The sequence below is a fragment of the Camelus ferus genome, chromosome 10 (genome assembly GCF_009834535.1).
Source record: "Camelus ferus isolate YT-003-E chromosome 10, BCGSAC_Cfer_1.0, whole genome shotgun sequence".
In the NCBI taxonomy this organism is placed as follows: Eukaryota; Metazoa; Chordata; class Mammalia; order Artiodactyla; family Camelidae; genus Camelus; species Camelus ferus.
This window is the reverse complement of record NC_045705.1, coordinates 1,175,726-1,195,960: the sequence shown is the minus strand read 5'-3', so window position 1 is coordinate 1,195,960 and position 20,235 is coordinate 1,175,726. Positions and strand designations below refer to the sequence as shown.

At 36.5% G+C, this 20,235-nt stretch overlaps 1 protein-coding gene across 3 annotated transcripts in view; it reads right to left on the bottom strand.

Annotated features, from left to right (window-relative positions):
* GRIA4 (glutamate ionotropic receptor AMPA type subunit 4) overlaps positions 1-18,631 on the bottom strand; it is a 432,139-nt gene extending 413,508 nt beyond the window's left edge. For 2 of the 3 annotated variants that reach the window (XM_006186367.3, XM_032488231.1), the window contains exons 1-2: positions 17,673-17,846; positions 16,328-16,486 (exon numbers count right to left, since the gene is read on the bottom strand). In XM_006186367.3, the coding sequence (XP_006186429.1) occupies positions 16,328-16,486; positions 17,673-17,760 (247 nt within the window). In that variant the 5' untranslated portion in view covers positions 17,761-17,846. Of the gene's footprint in view, positions 1-16,327; positions 16,487-17,672; positions 17,847-18,380 lie in introns of those variants that run through there. The other variant, XM_032488229.1, reaches the window with a different exon arrangement.
* Positions 18,632-20,235: the final 1,604 nt, after the last annotated feature.

Genomic DNA, 20,235 nt, shown 5'->3' with positions numbered 1-20,235 from the left:
AAACTATGGACTTCGGTTGATAATAATGTGCCCATGTTGGTTCATCGATGGTACCAAATACGCCCCACTGATGAGGGATGCTGAGGGTAGGGGAATATATGTGTGTGGGTGGGGAGGGCTAAGGGTGAACTCTGTATTTTCTGCTCAGTTCTGCTGTGAACCTGAATCTGCTTTAAAAAAAAATAAAGTCTATTAAAAAAAAAGCTTGGTAAGTTATATATTTCAACTGGCAGTGAAAAATGCCTGTAGTCACCAACTGTTCTCTTGGCTCTTTTAATGCAAGTAAGCATAACAACTTAATTTAATACTTTTAATTAATTCAAGCTGATATTTTCATTTTAAAAGAATAAAAGAGTGTAAGCAGAGAGATCAAACACGGCAACTGCTAAGTGAACGTGACAGTCTGACAACAAGCCCTGACACTAGCTTCAATGTCTAAAGATCTCCCTAGATTATCTGTTCCATTTGGACAGAACAAGACAAACACAATACTTAGTGGTAAGGTCACTATATTTTTTTCTTCTTTAAATATTGTTAATCAGAAAAGTATGCTTTTGTAAACATGTAAAAACTCAGAAATATGTAAATTAAAAACAAAAATTCTGCATAATAATATTAAAAATAATCATTACCAAAATTTTGGTATGGCATTTTTCAATCTCTTCTATATATTATGATTCTTATGAAACTGGAATCAGAAGTCAGTCTATCTTTTTTTCACTGCCATGACATCTTTTATACATCCCACATATTAAAAGCCTCTAAATTATTAAGTTATATACTATTCTGCCAAGTAGACAGCACATTGGTTGCAGTCTAATGATTTAAAAGCACTAGAGTGTTACTATCACTAAATGGATAATTACTCTTTGAAATAAAACAAAGAGTAAGAGAAGTGGAGACATTGCCATTTTGTAAATTAAAAAAAATAGCAAGATTTCCTTCTCAATAAAATATTCATACTTGGTTTCTAACCTGTGATTTGATCACTTCTGTAAAATGAGACTTATTTTCACAGCCACTTACATTTTCATAACATACAATCATTAACAAAGTTTGTGAAAATAACAAGAATCAAATGCTAAAGGCATGTATGTATTACATAAGTACACAACAGATTCTTTGTAAATAACTTTATACATAATATATAATGTACATTATATATAAATACAGTGTATATTATACACATATACATTATATATAACAGTATAAAGTTATTTACAATGTTATTCTTAAATATATGTTGTATTTTTATTTTCAAAAATAAATTTATAAGTAGTATTGGGCAAAAGTATGTACACGAAAGTTCATAATTCATTATTCTGAAGGTAAGGAAAAACAGTATCTTGCAAATTATAAGCACTATTGTTTCACAGTATTTTTCCCTTTGGTAAGGTGTGTGTGTGTGTGTGCGCGTGCGTGCATATACATGTATTCATTTGTATGTGGTGGTCATACATATATTGTGGCAACTGTACTAATTATTATTATAGTCTTACAATTGTTCAATTCACTTGTCTTAAAACAATTATTAATACTCTGTGACTGAGTGACAAGTCCAACTTTAGTACAGATGCTCATCTGTACCAACTAAATTAAATAAACTTCTACTAACAGCAGTACCTAAAAAGGAGGATAGTCTGAAATTAAATCTGCAATGGAATATGCAGTGTTCTGTCCAGCATCTAAACCAATCTGTAAGGAGGCGTAATTGCCTTTATACACAGTATAAATGATGCTTGTTTGTTCATTTTTTCCTCCCACAGACACCAACTTTTTTCCATCCTGCCTATTATCATAGAAGACCTGGTTTGTAGTCTGAAGACACATGGTTGAGATAATAAGCCAAGGTTTTTTTTTTTTTCTTTCTGTAAGTTAACAGTTCTTGATGGAAAATAGTGAGCAGAATTACATACAATAATGGGTTCAACAAACAGCAACTGAAGTAGCAAGAAAGCATTTCTTCTCTAGGGAACAATTTCCTAGTGTAGTTGGTATGGAAAAGGAGCCACGTTTAGCTGTACACATGAATGATAAACAGTGGTGCTAGAATTCTTCCTAAAACACAAATATAATTATGTTATAAACTGCTTAAAATGAGTCGTGTTGTCTTCTGGCCCAGAATAAGAAAACAAAATCCTTATCTTTGCTTAGAAGGCGATTTGCAAGGCTCCTCTCTCTATCTGCAGTGCTGTCCGCACCCTCCTCTCAAACTTCCGCTCCATCCCCCCATCCCTGCCTCCATTTTCCTGCCGCATTTCTGCTCCCTAAAGCTGTCCACACACTTTTATACCTTTTTTTTTATGATGCTCTTTTGTCTGTCTCAACTATTTTTCTGTCTTTTACAGAATGGTAAAATCTCACCCATCTTTCAGACCCAGGTGGATTATCACATCATTTCTGAATCCCCCTCCAATGTCTTCTGTGCTTGGGAGGATGAGAAGCAAGGGGGAGGGAGTGCGGAAGAGGGAGGGCAAAATCAACAACAGTGATTTTTCACATCATTCATTGACTACAATTTCCAAATATCTGCACAGAACCGTAAGATATACTATTGCCAGAACAAATCATGTATGTTTACCCGGCTGTCATCCAGGACTGGTGTGGAAGATCTATGTCCTCTAAACAAGCGACGCCTTTTAAAAAATCATTCAAATAGCTCTATGACTCATAAATCATTATTGCCTTTTGAGAATAACTGTTTTACATCTGACTAGAACACTTTTTATTTCCTATTGTGACACTGGTTCTTCTGTAAGAAAATGAAATGAGATAACATAAAGAAAGAAAAAATATAAAGAGTCTCTACATACATAGAAAAAGATTCTTGAACTCAGAACTGTTGGGACAGGTCAGGTAGAGGGCTGTCATAATTGATACTCTTCCTCAGACTGTCTGGCTGAAGTTTGATTAATTTGACCATTCCCCAACTAAACACTGCTAAGTGATGCTTAAAGAGCACTTTCATGACTAGATAGATACTTGACTGTATTCATGAGTTCAAATGCTTCACATTTTTTAATGCTTTTGATAAATTGTGACAAATTGATTTTCAAAAGCATTATACCAATTTCAAAAGCCCCAGCCGTCTTAGAATTGAAAATTCTCTTTTTCAATTAAATCTGACGGTCTTTTTGTTTTGATGTTAAAGAAAAGGACAGCTGCGCTGAAATGACAATCTTTATGAACAAGATGGAGAACTCGATCAAATAAATTATTTTAGGAGAGTTCATTTTTACCTGACCACACACACCTGACGAGCATATTGGTTCGTGATCTGGGATTGTCTTGCATCTGTCCTGTGTCACAGCCTGATCTTAACTGTAATCATCAATATGGATAACCATACAGTAAAAGTCACATGGAATTTCAAGCAGTTTACAGCTAACCAAAGTAAGGCTCAAGATGGTCTCGACGGTTCCAAACAAACTGAAATTTACAAGTGTACACGTTAAATCTTTCATTTCTGAATTTTACAGAAATCCCTATGGAGAGGTCAATTTCTAACAACTCATGTGGAAAAAAGAGCAAAGTGTTAAGTTTTAATTGACCATGAATTCAACAAGAACAGAGTGCTATAACTCACTACTTAAAACTCAAATCATCTTGGCCTACACTTTACATGTATGATGCCTAAAAATCAGAATTAATATTCCCACCTGGACAGATCACGTCAGACCACTGATTACAAGTGTCAAAAATGTGGTTTAATTCTAGGCAGATCATGACAAGATGGGGTTAATTCAGGTCAATACATTGGCATAAAATTATGATAAATCCAGGGGATATTTAGAATGCCAGAACTAGGTCCTCTCTGTATTTTGTGTATGTTTGGGAAGATGATAGATAGATAGATAATCTGTCAGCAAAAGCTGACCAACACCTGTGTTGAAAGAAATCTCACCTAGACTTTTTATTTATAGCCACTGTACCTGTTTGCTTCTTTCCTAAAATAATGTGCATAATCTTACAAGGTATATTTATATAAAACACAATGTTTATATCACATATAATATTCATTTATTCTTTATATTAGATATATGATTTTTAAAAAATCAGAGATATAACAATAAAGTAAATATTTTGAATGAGGATTGAAGTTGTTACTGATCAGTAAGTGTGAGACTGAGCTCGTCGGTTAGTAGAGCAAAAAAGGGAAACATTTTGACTTATGGGTTTTCCATCAAGAAAAAAGCAAGCGTGCACATCTTTCAGAGAAAAAAGCTATTTCTCTTGATTCCCAATCTTTGGAGCAGAGAAGCAGTGAAATGCCTCTCAAACTTGTGAGGTAAGATTATATACATAGTTTAAAATTCAGTAATTCAAACAAGGATAAACTAATTTCAAAAGAGTGAGGGATAAAGGGTTAGAGAAAGTGGCAAGTTGTGAAATTTACTATTGAAGATGCAACGTGGATAATTAAGAATTGACAGGTTTTCCCTGCACCTTTGACTTCACCTTCCTTTTCCCACAAGTCTTCTAGTTTCATAAACTCGAAGTGCTAAGGAAGCAATGTCTGAACAGATACTGGTTACATGTGGGCTTCCCACACGGGCGTTCTCCTGCTTTGAAAGCAGGTTGTCTCAGCATTTTCTAGTTCTTTTGTCAGCAGACACCACATGTTACAAGTACCTAGATGTTCCCTTCTACCAAATTGAAATTTATCAAAGTGCTATCTGGCCAGCACAATGGACATCAATTTGCACGAACAGTCCCACTTTCTTCCTCCTTACTTAGCCCATGCCACAAACTGAATCTGATGGAAACAAGTGAGGAAAAAAAAGCTTACGAAAAGGAAAACACAGAACATTTATTTTGGATTTACTACCTCATTGTCTTTAGATCATCTGCTCAGTTTTCTCTAAGATAACACACGAAGAGTCTCAGCTATTCTAAGGACGACCCAAGGATGAGTGAAGAGAAAACTCATCACATATTATTCACTCACATATTCAAAGATACTTACTTATTCTTACTTTGTACCTGGTATTTTGTGAGGCTATGTGGATCTATTGTTTAACAAGACAGGTAGAATCCTTGGTTCTGGGAATTTATAGAATATAGATAATAAATAAGTAAACAAATGAAAATAATAATTACAGAATGTGTTCAAAGTAAAGATGATCATAGGTTTGGTAAGACAATCTAGAGTAATTGGAGTTTGGGAGTGGGAGAGCTGACTATAGAGAGGCTGGTGAGGAAGGTTTCTCTTAAGTGATGACTTTGACCTGAGTCCTGAAGATTCAGAAAAAGCTAGTCCAGCAAATAACTAGATTTGAGGATTAAAAAAAAAATAGCAGGGGGAGTGGAAAGTATAAAAGCATAGAGAGAAAAAAAAAAAGAGAGGGTTAAAGCATGTTAAAAAAAAAAAAAACAAAAACTGAGTGGACTCCAGCATGGTGAACAAGGCAAAAAGATGGGCAGAAGTCAGATCATACTTAGAATTAGCATGTTAAAGAGTTGTAGTTTTAAGAAGTTGTGGTATATTTACACAATGGAATACTATTCAGCCATAAAAATGATAAAATAATGCCATTTGCAGCAACATGGATGGCCCTGGAGAATGTCATTCTAAGTGAAGTAAGAGAGAAAGAGAAAGAAAAATACCATATGAGATCGTTCATATGTGGAATCTAAAAAGAAAAAGGCAAATGAACTTATATATAAAACAGAAACAGACTCACAGACATAGAATACATACTTGTGGTTGCCGGGGGGGGGGGGGTAAGGGAATGGGAAAGGATAAACTGGGAGTTTGAGATTTGCAGATACTGACTGGTATATATAAAATAAACAAGTTTGTACTGTATAGCACAGGGAAATATATACAAGATCTTGTAGTAGCTCATGGTGAAAAAGAATATGAAAATGAATGTATGCATATTCATGTATGACTGAAGAATCATGCTGTACATGAGAAATTGACACAACATTGTAAACTGACTATATTTCAATTAAAAAAAAAAAACGAGCTGCAATTTTAGTCTAAGAGAATGAAAACCCATTGTAGGGTTTTGAGTAATAAGGAAACCGTCGCTGATTTCAATTCTGAAGGGAACCACTGGCTCCATTATGTAAAGCGGACAAGGAGAGGTAAAGAGGAGAAGCAGGAGATTAAATAAGAAATTGTTAGAAAAGTACCACTGACTTTTCCCAGAAGAGGGGGAGAGCAATGTACAAAGGTGGAAATATCTGTAATGTACTCTGGATATAGACGCAAAAAGACGTGGTCAGATGGTAAGTGACAAACAGGGCAAAAAAAAAAAAAAACCCAGGAAGTAATAGAAAGAACAAGAAAGCAGATAATAAAATTATCAAAACTAGCAATATTACCATAGGGACTGTCAGAAAAGGTAGATGACGAACAGTAAACAGGAGAACTTGCAAGAGGTAAAATGCAGGTAAAATTTCTGCTCAAGCTCAAATTCAGTCACGATTGCAGGAGATTTGCACAAATGTATCAATTCAAAGCGGTTGTAAAAGAATAACTTATTTAAACAAACAGTGCAGAAAAAAATAAAGGTCCATTCCTAACACACGTAAGAAAATACATTCCAAAGAGTTACTATTATAGATATAAAATGTAAAACCATACAGGTATACTAGAAAAATGTGAGAGAATGCTTTATAGTTTTAAGGATAGAAATACCTTTATCAGCATAGCATGAAACCCAGGAGCCATTAGGAAAATGACTCACAGATTTGACTACATAAAAATTTAAAATGTCTGTATGGTAAAAGGCATCAAAAAAGCAGCTGGAAGCCAAAAGCACAGTAGAAAAATAATCTGCAACATACATGACAAAGGGTTAATTTCTATAGTCTGTAAAACATTCCCACAAATAAAGAAGAAAACATTGGCAAAGGAAAAGAACAGCAGTTTACCCAGAAAGATATACTCGGTCTTACAGGAAAATATTATCAGCCTCACTATTAATCAAAAATATGCAAATTAAAGCAGCAATCAGATGTCAGTTGTACTCCATCAGGACAAGCGAAGATTCAAGAGACTGATAATGACTAGTGTTAGCAAGTCATAGAAAAACAACTATTCTCACATCTTAGTGGTTATCAATTTAAATCATATTTTGCGTTTGAGAAGAAACTGACAATATGCACTAAAAGCAGAAAGCCCCGTTATTTGAAATAGTGATTTCATTTCCGGGAATTAATCCTACAGGAATATTCACACGGGTGCTCAAATAGTTTTACTGCTGATCTGCTCGTAATATGAAAAATGTGGACAACAGCCTAAATGTTGGTCCAGAGGGTGCTAAACACGTCTGTCATAGTAACTTTGCACAATGACATTATGTGGCAGTAAAATAAAATGAGAGTGCTCTTACACATTGACAAAACTTTTAATGATAAATAAACCATTAATAAAATAGAGGTATACACTAATATCATTTTTAATAAAAACTTTTATTTAGATATATATTACTATTATGTTTATTATACTCTATCTTTCTAGGTCTATATAGACAAAAAAAGAAGTCTGGAAAGATCTATAACCCTTGTTTACTGTGATTATCTCTGCATGGTGAAATTGCAAAATATTTTGGCTTTTTAAGATTTCTAAATTATTTGAAATTTTCATAAGTATATGTCAGTTTTAAAAAGAAATATAGGTAAAACAGAATATAGGGCATAACATTTAAAGTCACTGATGAAAAGCTGCTTATTTTAGAATAAGCATATAAGCAACAAAAGTAAGCAAACACTGATTACAAGTTAAGGTGTAATTTTTGCTGTAGCTGGAGAAATACAGTGGCTTATTCAAAGAAAGTACTAAATCCCATTTTTTTTTACCTTTTGTTTCTAAGATAACATTGAACTTTTTATTTATGGCACTATTCGTTTTATTAAGTTGGAGGCGAGCAAAGATGCTATAAAGACTAGCAATTTTGACTTAGAGCGGTACTCTTTAAGGCAGTCCTCACTCTGTTTATTGGAATCCAAAAGCATGTAAAGGAAAATCTGAAAGAAAATGCTGACGGCTAAGCAAGTCTTAAAATAAAACACTGGAGAAAATATGTTTCAAATAGCTGTAGTTACTCTGAAATCAGATATCATTCCTATAAAAGTTACATAGGTTGGCCACCTAATGAGGTATCCAACGCTATGTGTATAACATACAAAGGTTTACTTAGTCATTTTTACACTGGTGGTGTTTACAACATGAATTTGGCAGCGTAAAGTAATGAGGGCATCATCGTTTAGAATTCTCAAATTTCTGTGTTGGATTACAGATCACGTAGAAAAATCGGTGTCCAATGTAAAATGCTACACGTATTCAATGGGGTCCACGAATATCGTTAAAATAAAGAAGTGACTTTGAGAGAAACATCTTGCTGTTTAAATGAAGAGTTATCTAGCTACTGTCACACTGAGTGATGGCTACCTTGTGCCTGCTGAAATCACCAACATACTATAGTGTGAACGGCTGGCAAAAGGGACCTTAGGATGCGATACCCTGCACACTTCATGGTTAGGCAAATTTTCCTAACTACAAATCTTCAGTTTCTCCACATATAAAATAATAGTAATAATGATTCCTGCTTCTCAGAGTTGTGTAAGAATAGAGGTAATTAACACAGACCCTTGGCACATATCAGCACCCCATTTTGCTATTATTATTATTATTATCAGAGGAGAAATGAGCTTCAAAGAACAGGAAATTATCAGTCATATCAAATCCTGCAAACTACAAAGAGACAGTGAGGACCAAGGAACAATGGGATTTACTAATTTGTAAGTCACCGATGACCTTCAAGAAGGTTGTTGCAAGAGTGGTGATGGTTAAGGGAAAAGGTAAATCATGATAAAAAACAGAAGGAGCTGATGTGAAATAAGTAGAACTTTTGATAGTAAGAAAAGAAATAAAAATAATATAATGACAGCTTAAGAGGCAGGGGACTAAGCCAAACATTTTTTTTCCAGCTAGGACACACTGGTTATTTTCTATGACAAGGAAGAAGCTACTGGAGATGCGTTTATGGAAAAATTCCTGGTTAGTTTCAAGGATAAAATCCAATTGGTTCTGAAATGAAGAAAGTAGGGAATGAAGTGCTATTTGTTTATCTAATTTACGTGTAGCTCCTTTAGGGCTGTGGGCCTTTTTTTATGACTAGAATTCATTGAGAAGCTGTCCAAAAGTTTAGACTGCCTCTCTGGAAACACACAGATTCATACAGACACACACAAAACGTGCTCAGGAACACATAATTTTGCATACAATTAGGAGAATTCATCCGTCTTTTTAATCCATTTGTGAACCAATTCTCTCTCCAAATGGTCCACAGATCCCAGACAAAGTTAACCTCTTAAAGGGCTTAGAAATAATTTTGACAACTATGCATTTAGATTTGTGCAAATAAGTTAAAATTAACAATTCAGTGAGAGGTCAAAAATTCCTATAAAATATTAAGAAAATATATTTATTCAAAACATAAATTGCTTTTTTAAAATACAAACAGAAAATATAAATAACTCAAAATGGTAACTTTGGTTCAGAAAAAATTGTTCTATATGACACAGAAAATGTAATACAACAAAATTTAATTGAGTTATAATTATTTCCTGAGTACTTTCCAAACACTTTTCTAATATTCATAAAATTCATGTGTTTTTTTCCTATTAACAGATGAAGAAACTGATGCTCAAAAGCGTTAATTAATTTACACACTATCAGGTTGCAAATTGAAGCCCACCTGGTTCCAAAGTCCAGAAAAGACTCTCCTATCTCTTAGTAAAAGATAAGGCTATTTTAAGCCAATATACACAAAAGAGTATGTATTAATAGAATACATGTGGTATTAATAAACGCTACTTTTTTTTTCCTGGTCAAATACAAAAAACATTGATCTGATGTTAAAGATCAATTATAGTTGCAACTCATTATTTAAATTCTGCAGCAACTGACAAAGTTGATCATTACTGACTTAAAATTGCTCCTGTGAAATCACTCTTGCCTCATTTTCCTCTGAGCCCTCTGAGCCATTTCCTTCAGCTTCCTTTTCTCTCCCTGTCCCTCAAGCGCTGGTATCTCCTAGGATTTTGTCCTCAGCAGCCTTTTCACTGCTCTTGCTCTCTCTGGATGATTTCACCCATGCCCATGGTTTCAGCCATTAGCAAGTGTCTCTCTTCAGTGCAGACTGAGACCAACAGCTCCAGACACACACGTCCAACTTCCTGCTGCATCCGAGTGTCTCTTAAACTCCTCAAAATCAGTACTTCCACGCTAAATGCACCTTCCCCCTTCAAATCTGCCCCTTCTTCTGTGTGTCCCTTCCTAATTGATGGCACCACCATCCAATCATTTGTCCAGACCAGAAACGGAAGAAGTCATCTTTAATTCTTCCCATTCTTCCTTCCCTCCTTCCCACAAAGACATCCAAACCATCACTGAGTCTGTCAACAGTTCTGTATGCTTGCATCTAGGTACTTTTATCCCCCTTTAATGCTCTTACTTTTATCCAAGCATTCATCATCCTAAACTCTATTACTTCAAAGCCCAACTAACTAGTCTTTTTCTTTTCATTTTTGGCACCTTGCAATACATTCTCCTTCTTGAAATCATCCTGTTCTTTGTAAAATATAAATCTGATCATGTCACTGTTGTTTTTGAATCATTCATGGGCCCTTGTTTTTATTCAGAAAAGTCTCCTTACAACAGCTATGAGATCCTCTGTGGATCTACAAACCTTCGCCTCTCAGCACACCTCTCCTTCCCATCACACTCAGCGCTACAGCCAAACTCAACCATATTGAGTGGCTCAGTCACACCTGGCCCTGCCACACCTTGGTGCCTTGTCTTGCACTGCTCCCCTGGCCAGGTACACTTCCTTCCTCTGGGCTTCAAATAACTCAACCAGAGCCTTAACACCCAGCTCAGGTGATACCTCCCCTCAGACACTGTGCCAAGTTTGATGCTCCTTCCTGTGCTGATCTCTGTCGTAGCACTCTGTTCCTCTGTCACAATACTCTGTCTTACTGCACTGGGACAACTGGCTTGTGCATCTTCCCCACCGGACTGTTAGCTCCCTGAGGGCAGCAACTACTCACAAGGTTTTGTATCTTCATTTCCAGTCTAGTGTCATAAATACAGCTGCCCTTGATACATATGCTCAATGAATAAAGAGATATGTCTATTACCTAATCTAGTGACCGAATGAACAAATTCATTATACAGTATGACTTCAGTCTTTGCTGCATCACTCACTGTCATCTGATTAATGAGTGAGTTGCCCAGAAACGTCTTGCCCTATTTTCTTCAAAACGTTGCATCAGAAAAAAAAAAAATGATAATTCTTTTTTCTTTCTTAATTCAAATAATCTCAATATAGATGTATTTTTCACACCCTATGGTCTCCTGGCTGAAGTACCAGGACAGTAGTTAGAAGACCTGGGTTCAAACTTTGGCTCTATAGCTTATTAGCTACATGGTCTTTGACAAGTCAAGTGACTTCTTTGAGCCAGAGCTGGCTTATCTACAAAATAATGATTATCTTCTCAGACAGTCTCACTCTAAAACTAGCTTGAGGTCACATAAAATCATGCATATCAAAGCAGTTTAAAAACTATGTGTTGTCATAAAATGTAAGGTGTATGGCATTTATTTTTCACTTTAAATTCCTGAACTATAATACAATTCTGTAAATAAGATATACATACTTCCCAATGCCAGAAAGTAAAAATGTTTCCTTTTTGGGAAATAACACTTGGAAGAATCCACAAGGGAAAAAAAAAAGTTTACGGAGTTTTTCAATGGTTTTATGAAAGCTTAATCCTGTCACAGTTCTGAAATATATCAAGGCAAACTGGGTACCATTTAAGAAAGGGACAAACCACAGGAATATGACTCATCTTTGTTATCAATCTTATGATGGAAAATCAAAAAATGAGAGAAAGAATATTATAAAACTAAAAGGAAACTTAATGACAGTCACAATAGAGTCAAGTCACTCATTTCTATAAAAATAATCAAAAGTCAAACAGTATTTAATCCTAACGTATTTCTACTAACAACTTTGCAGGTCAAACCATCAGAATTGCATTTTTTGCACTTTTAAGATTATTGTATCAGTCCAAAATAAACTCTTAGTATGTCTTTTGAGGACTTTACGTCCCTTGAAAGGAAAATGTACAATAATAAACACTGTTGAATTAAAGCCAAGAGATTGTATTATTTAATACCCTTAAATTCTACAAGTTTGAATTAAAATGCCTGCAGAGTCTACTGGATAGAGTGTCACATTCCAATGTATTCACATTAATTAAACAAGTATATTTTACACACCAACATACGTACAAACTTATCGTTTTACAAGTAGCACTCAACCTGGATACTTGAGAGTTCATAAATAAAGCCATCACGAATAGGACTAATATTTAACTTAAAAAAGAACAAGCTTTTTCATCACTACTAGGATATGTTATCCATTCTATTTTTGATTGTTACAACTTTCCAATCCATCATGTTTTAAACCACTGAATAGACAGATTTTAAACAGAAAAGAAGAGTAAGATAAACACATTATTAAAAAATAATAAAACGAAAGTATTAACGAGTTGGTCTTTCCTATACAAGTTAAAAAAGTTGGAAATATTCCACAAAACTTATCTTATTATTTCACCAAAGTAACATACATGAGCACTTGATCTATTTCATTATGTATTTCCTGTGGCCCATCTGAAATTTAAAAGAATCATTTCAGAAACGAGACGTCTGTGGATTATATTATAAAGGGAAGGCCTTATTAAAGGACTGCTGCTTTTACGGGATTTCTAACGTAACTGGACTAAATAAATAATTGTAATGTCTTATATTTTTATCTTTTTGAAAACTTGATTGATAGTCTATTTCAGTATTTTGGTTATTACTTTTGGCCAATTTAACACACATCATCCTCCAAACCAAAATATCTTTATTAAAAAAAGCTTTGGGGAAAATATAAGAACACAGCCTGCTTTCGGGTTGTCTCAAATGTTTTGCAAAGAACATATCCAATTTAAGTAGCATGTTTGTTTGCAAGGATAGCTATTTTGGGTTGATTGTATAATATTTTATTAAAGAACACTGCCCATGTTGGATTTATTTTTAAATTATCTATTTTGCTCTACTCCATAGTTTGTACAGATTACAACAAAGAAATGTATAACTTTAATTACATTTTGAAATCTGACTACTTATTACACTATACTTTGTTACTGAAATATGTCATAATTTTATATAATCTGAATTTCTTGTAATTTCAGTTTTATATTTAGCAAAGTGTGATTTTTTCAACAATGTGAATAGTTTAAAAAGAGAACAATATGTCAATATAATCTTACACAAATATTATTTCCAAAAAAATGATAAACCAAAATTATCCCCCCACCCCTCTCTCCACCCCAGCAATTTGGGATTTATACCAAAAGTGATAAATTTTAGTTAAACGGATTTATAGATATGCAGTGTGTAAACTTTATACACAGAATGTTTAGATTGCTCAAAGTATTCTTAGAGTGCGAAATTAATATCCAGGTAAAAGAACTAACGTTAAATTATATCTGTCCAATAGATGACCAATAATACTTTTATTCCCTAATCTGCCTTTTTCGTCTTTAAGCACACATTCCATAAAATAAACATACCCTGTTTTAATGGCCCTTATTCAAAAAGACACTAGATCCTGTGGTTTTACAAGGATTCACTGCAGGAAAATCATATTAAAAATAAACCTAGCCAGACACATATTACACGTTTATATTTAATCCGACATGAAAAATTTAAAAATCCAGTCTGTACCACTATGAGAAATAAGTTCCATGTTAATTCTCCAGAATACTATTTTTATCCTTTTGTACCCAAAGGCATGGAGCTTGATATATGAGGTTGCCTCATACTTACTGCTTACGTTTCACCTTTAATTAGACTGGAAAAGCATGCTAGCACATGCTCTCGGTCAGTCCATTTAACAAACACCAATCACCTGACCCACGCTCTCTGACCATTGATTTTTTCCAAATTCTGCTTAGATTTGCCTTAAGGACACTTGGCACACTCATTTGTCAAAAAAATTTCCTTTTCTTCACTAGAAAATGTTTTTTCCTTATTTGCACTTTATGCCTTAAAAATATTTTAAACATGTATACAAATCAGTTCTATGTGATTATGAAAAACATGGTATCACTAACATTGTGTTACACTTGGAATCAAAATAAGCGAACTTAGTTTACTTAGCTTCAATTTTCTCAGTTCTAACATGTTAAAAAATAGCATATTATCTATATTTTATACCTTTTTCTACTTTCTCATTCTATGTACAGCTTCTTATCAATTCCTCATGTTTACTGTTCCTTACCAGTAAGATTTTATTTTATATAATATTTTCATTACATAAATAATATAATACTGATTAAAATTATCCCAAATGAGATTAACAAATGATATGGAGGAAGAAAGAATTAGCACTTTATAGTTTATACAGCTGAAAGCCATAAGGCAAACTTTAGAATAATTAAGAACTTAATTTGTAAAAATAAAATGAATATACCTCCACTTTTAAAGTCTTTCAAAATTTAATAATAAAAATTAATGTTTGAGTAGTAATTTACTGTAGAAAAAGTACCTTCAAAATATATTTGAATCATGAATTATTTTTAAACTTAGAAATGTTTTCGTTGACAGGATCTCAAGAAAGACATGAGAGAACTATTTAAATGAACAGATAATATTCATATACTAAGGAAAATATTTTATCTTTAGAACTATTTTAAATGTTGACATCTCTTTCAAAACTTAGAACAAAAATTAATAACTTAAGAAATTTTAAAAAATGACTATCCACAAACCCAGCTCTAATTTATGTGCACGTCTGCTTAAAAATAACTCCATTCTGATATAATTATCATTATAATGAATAGCGATTTTGTTATTAAATGCAACAAATGATTTTTTTAATTAATTAGTGCTCAGAAGAGCTACACCATTCTGCCACTTAATACAATTGTGGCAGTTTAAAAAAGTGTCAAATGCTTTAACCTCCTTAAGAAACCAAGTTCTAAAATAAAGTAGTAATTAGATGCCAAAAATTAAGGAAAAGTGATCACGTTACCTGTTAGATGAATTAATGGCAAAAATATATGAATTATAATAATTAATGAAACAGATATCCTCCTGACATATAAAACCTCTTCATTTTCAATTTTACTTGTTTGTTCAGAAAGAGGACTTTCAAAATTAAAATATACTCAACTTGAGATAATAAAAATTTATACAATGCAGATTAAACACTTTACTACTGTTGTGCAAAATTTTATGTAGAAACTAGTCCTATATTTCTTACATAAATTATAACCATTATCTTAACACATTTTAAACAGTAATAAATTAGCATGTAAAAATGAGGAGATAGTTGAAAAATGTGTTTCCCTCAAGAGTGAATATGCAACCTAAATGCTCTTTTGACTGATATATTTTAGTGATTTTAAAATTAATACACAGTTGATTACATTTTTGCATTAAGTTATGCTGTATTTTGGCTGGGGAGCACTGTACAACTATTTCATTATAGCATTAGGTAAGCTCACCCAATCTCAGTCTTATTCTGTAGGATAACATAGATCCAGCTGGATTGGTTTGTGAATTCAAGTCGATTGGAGACTCACATGATTTGCCACCAACATAAGGGTTTGTGGAGTTATATCCACAGGATATATGCATTACCTGATAGCAGCAGACATTTACAACCCAGAATATAAGAGCAGGGCAGCCTCAAGTGACATCACCAGATCATCTGCAGCGTCAACCAACCGACTCAAATATATATCCCTCTACACCACCACTCCCCTCTCTTTCTCACCGCGAGCAAAGCTTCCATTGCCTTTACCAGTGTAAGAGAGCATGTGTCTTCTTTAAAAGCAAGACAGACACTTACTCAAGTGAAAAGCAAATAAAAACCAAAGAAACAGAAATCAGAAACTAGACTGAACAATTTTTACTCATTTGACATTCAGGTTGTAGGCATAATACTGAAATGCTAAAGGGGAAAGTAACTTGAATTAATTTCAATAAAGAAAAAAAGAAGAAGGAAGAACATAAGGAGGGAGGGTGGGAGGAGGGAAGGAGGAAGGAATGAAAAGAAAGAAATACCAGTTAAATATCCCTGAGATTAAATCTCGTTTTTAACTCTGATTTGCTCTGTAACCAGCCAACTGTGGAGATCATGAGTATCTTTCTAAAAAATATAACAATAAATAATAATAATACAGAGGAAAGGGACTCTATTGCCCCATTTGAATTCTCTTCTCATTTAGCCACAACTTATGTTTTACTTACAGGCATTTGTTACAGCAAAACTGTTGGCTGTCTCGATGTTGTCCACATGAGGTACCAAATTAAAAGGAGCTTCTGACGCATTGGGGCTGGTGTTATGAAGAAAAATTGCTAACCGAAAAGCAGTGTATTCCTGATCAGTGTTTCGAATGAAGAGACCACCTATTGAAAACAGCAGAAAAAGCACATTCAGTGTTTCCTCTTGTAAATGTCATCATACCCACCCCAAGCGCTGTCAGACCCAGTGCCATTCACTAGCACGTACGATTAGGGGGCTATCCCTGCCACGTCTTGGAAGACTGCCCTTTGTCCCTAAGGTGTATGCTTAGCATTTCGTCTTTAGAACAGCTCAGTGTTTTCCTGTCCCGATCTGTCATGATCACAGTGACCTCTGAGACCATTTGCTGTGTCTTCCTTTCTCTCTCTTGCCCTCCCCGTGATTCCCAGCACACTGCTTCATCAGCTAGCTCAGGCATCTCTAAGATGCATGCAGATAAACAGAAAAGAGAATTTGCATTAAAATACAGACATGAAGGGATGTGGTGATGTGCCGGTTAGAGGCAAATCAAAAAGGAGACTTGAACTTTGTTTTTATGCAGCTCTTGGATTCAGCCTAATTAGCACCGTTTTGTGCACTGTCCACGAGAAATGATGCAGTCTGAGGCTGGGCTTAGCTGGAAGAAATTCAATAGCTGCGTCCCATTAAAAGACAGGAGGCACGGATGGACAGGGCCCTTGGAAATAGAGTCCAGACGGAGGGTTGGGGCAAAAGACCCAAGAGGAAAACAAAAGAAGCAAAGGTTCCGGGAAAGAGATCTAACTTTGAAATCGGTTAATTAGTGGCGAGCAAAAGCAAGGGGGTGCAGGTGTAAATGCCCAGTGTCTTTCCGTAGTAGCGAGAAAGCTGCGGCGTACAGTATGGGAAGAAGTGCGGGGAGGGGAGGTGGTTTGTTTTGTTTTGTTGTGGTGCTTTTTAAAAAACAAACTCGACATCCCTTCACGCTCCAGAGAAAGCAATGAAAAGACATATCAGATAAAATGCAACGAAACCCCCCGGTGAATTTTTTTTCTCCCAACTTATTCCAACCCTACTTAAGCGACATAAGCCAAAGGTAGAAATAGGAGTATGCACTGAGGACGGATGGGTGGGTAGCTCTGTGCTGTTCAGACTGAACCTGCACCAAAGAGGCTTTTTTTTTTTTCCATAAAGGGGAGAGAGGAAGAGAGAAGCGGAGGAGAAGGGAGCCGCCAAAGGTTCCCCTAAATTGCTTATGAACAACTCATTCAACTCACTTTCGGGTATCTGCTACAGCCACCCACATGCATACCCCACCGGAGCAGAGCTTACCTATTTGCACGCTGCTCGGAAAGGCTCCCATGGCGAGTCCCCAAAATCCGGAAAATAACAAGACAATCTGTCTGCAAATAATCCTCATCTTCTTTTCTCCTCTCCCTGGCGCGCGCTCTCTTTCTCTCGCACTCTTCCTAAAGGCTGTTCAGAGAGGCATTGAAGGCTATGGCGCTAAAATTGAAAACAACCAAAAAAAGGGGGGAAAAGGGGGGGGGAGAGGTTTGGGTAGTTTGGGACTATGACTGTGTCCCTTTAGCAATCCATCTCGAGGTGCCAGGTTTTCCCCGCAGTCTCCATAGCCCTGGGAGAGGTTTTCTGTCCGGCTGCAAATGTTGCACATGCAAAAGATGGTGGTGGAGCGGCCAGTGGCTGCTCGCGCGGATGAGACATGCGCTCTGTCTGTGCCTCACTCGCACTCGCGCTCGGCCCTAGCTTTCCCACAGCCACACGAACACTGTCGCCGCGGCCGCCGCACGCGCTCCGCAGCTCGCACCCGCGGGCAGCCCCCCTTCCTGAGCCTGCGCCAGCGCCGAGCCCCGCGCCCCGCTCGCGTCCCCGCCCCGAGCGCGCGGCACTCCCTCCGGCTGCCCCTCGCCCATCGCTCGCGCGGCACGCTTCACCCCTTGGGTGCTCACCCGAGCGCCCCAGGCTCCCCGACGCTCCAGAGCCCAATCTGGAGACGGGTTTTCCCTTCACACCACTCACCGACTCCCGCCTCTGCTGTTCCCGCGTTCGCAGGGGGTCCTATTCCGGGGGATGGACACCCCCAGCGTCCCTCTCTTTGCTTTCCAGGCGCCTCCTCTTCTGCGATGCACTTGGCAGGAAATTCGCCCGCGGGCCGGGTCCTCAAGCCCCGAGCAGGGCCTCGGGAGTTAGTGTCTCCCCATGTCCCCGGCCCCCTGCCGCATTCTTGCAGACTCTCGGGGAGGACCGGCTGCCTCCCTCTCCTTCAGCCCTGCTTTTCTCTCAGCCTCGCCCTCTTCTGCCACTGGGTTGCGCGCGGGGGACTCCGGTCTTCGCTGCAGCAAAGATTTCTCACCCGCACACAGCCCGGGAATCTGGAGAGCCTGTGACGGCAATGGATGAGGTGAAGAGGCTCGGGGAGGGACAGAATCAGGAAAGGGCGCAAAGGGCAGCCACAGGCAGGTCTAGGAGGCTGGGACCAAGGAGGTAAGCATTGATGGAGGTGAGGCTGGAGAAGAGACCCGAGATGTTCCAACATGCTAGGAAACAAAGAAAGGAAAAAAAAAGTTAATTTAGGGGGAGAGGGGGTGGGAAGGGACAGACTGGGAGGTCCAGATTTGCAGATACTGGCAGGTATATATAGAATAGATAAACAAGTTTATACTGTATAGCACAGGGAAATATATTCAATATCTTGTAGAAGTTTATGGTGAAAAAGAATATGAAAATGAATATATGTATATTCAAGTATGACTGAAAAATTATGCTGTACACCAGAAATTGTAAAAAACATTGTAAACTGACTATAACTCAGTAGAAAAAAAAAGAAAAAAATTAATTTAAATAACAAAGTAGGGTAATGAACAAGGTGGGGAAGAGACTGATAAATGAAAACCGAATGGGGTCTGTACCTTGTTCTTTGAAAGGCATGGACCCAGGAATGACAACCACTTGACCTGTAAAGTAGGAAAAGTAAAGTCTTTCTTTCCAATTGCCTTTCCAGGTGACACTTTTCCTCTTTGCTGGGCCCACTTCAAGAGTAGGAGGACCATGCTTCAGGGGTTGGGAAGGACAGCCCTTGGGGCAGTGGACACAAGTGCGTATCTGTGCCTGACAGAAAAATGGGATATTTTTCACGCACATCTTTTCTTAGCTTGTGGCTCTCCATAATACTCACTCTTCTCCATGTCACTTCAGGAATACTCAAGTACTGCATTAAAAGTGTCAATAGTTTTTTTGAATAGGTAGAAGAAAATTAATGATCCCAGAAAGTTTTAGAGCTATGTTGTAACTGCCTTGAAGATTTCATTTCACTTGACTGTATTGGATGGAGTCTGTATAGAGCCAGAAAGAGAGAATTCGGAAGCAAAGAAAGACAGATTTCTGATTTCCTCTTAGGATTTGAGGTCTCTTGATCTAAACAGTAGATACAATGTCCTGATTCTATTAAACAACGAGAGAAAAAGTGTTTTAAATCTTTACAGTTCTTTGGGTGACACTGGTTGAATCATAATCATTTTAAAGCCTGGACAGTTGGGTCCCATCAGCTAAAGCCAAGCTTCTGATGAATCATTAGGGGGAGAGATTCTCCTTAAAGGTTAACTGTAAAAAAAATGTAGAAATCTGGTGTGATACCTTCATTGAATACGTTAGCATTTTCTACACCTAAAATATTGTCTTCCATTACATTCAACAAAAGAATATAGCAAGTACCGATGTTTATCTGATGTAACATTTGGAAAAAGAGAAAGATTTGATCAATGTGGAGTTCTTACAAGGGCCCCGCCTGGTAAAGACTTTAAAAAAAAAAAAATGCACTGTCTCTTCTCCTTCAAAATCTCTTTCTCTCAGATATCACCAGTTACCTGTGTTTGGG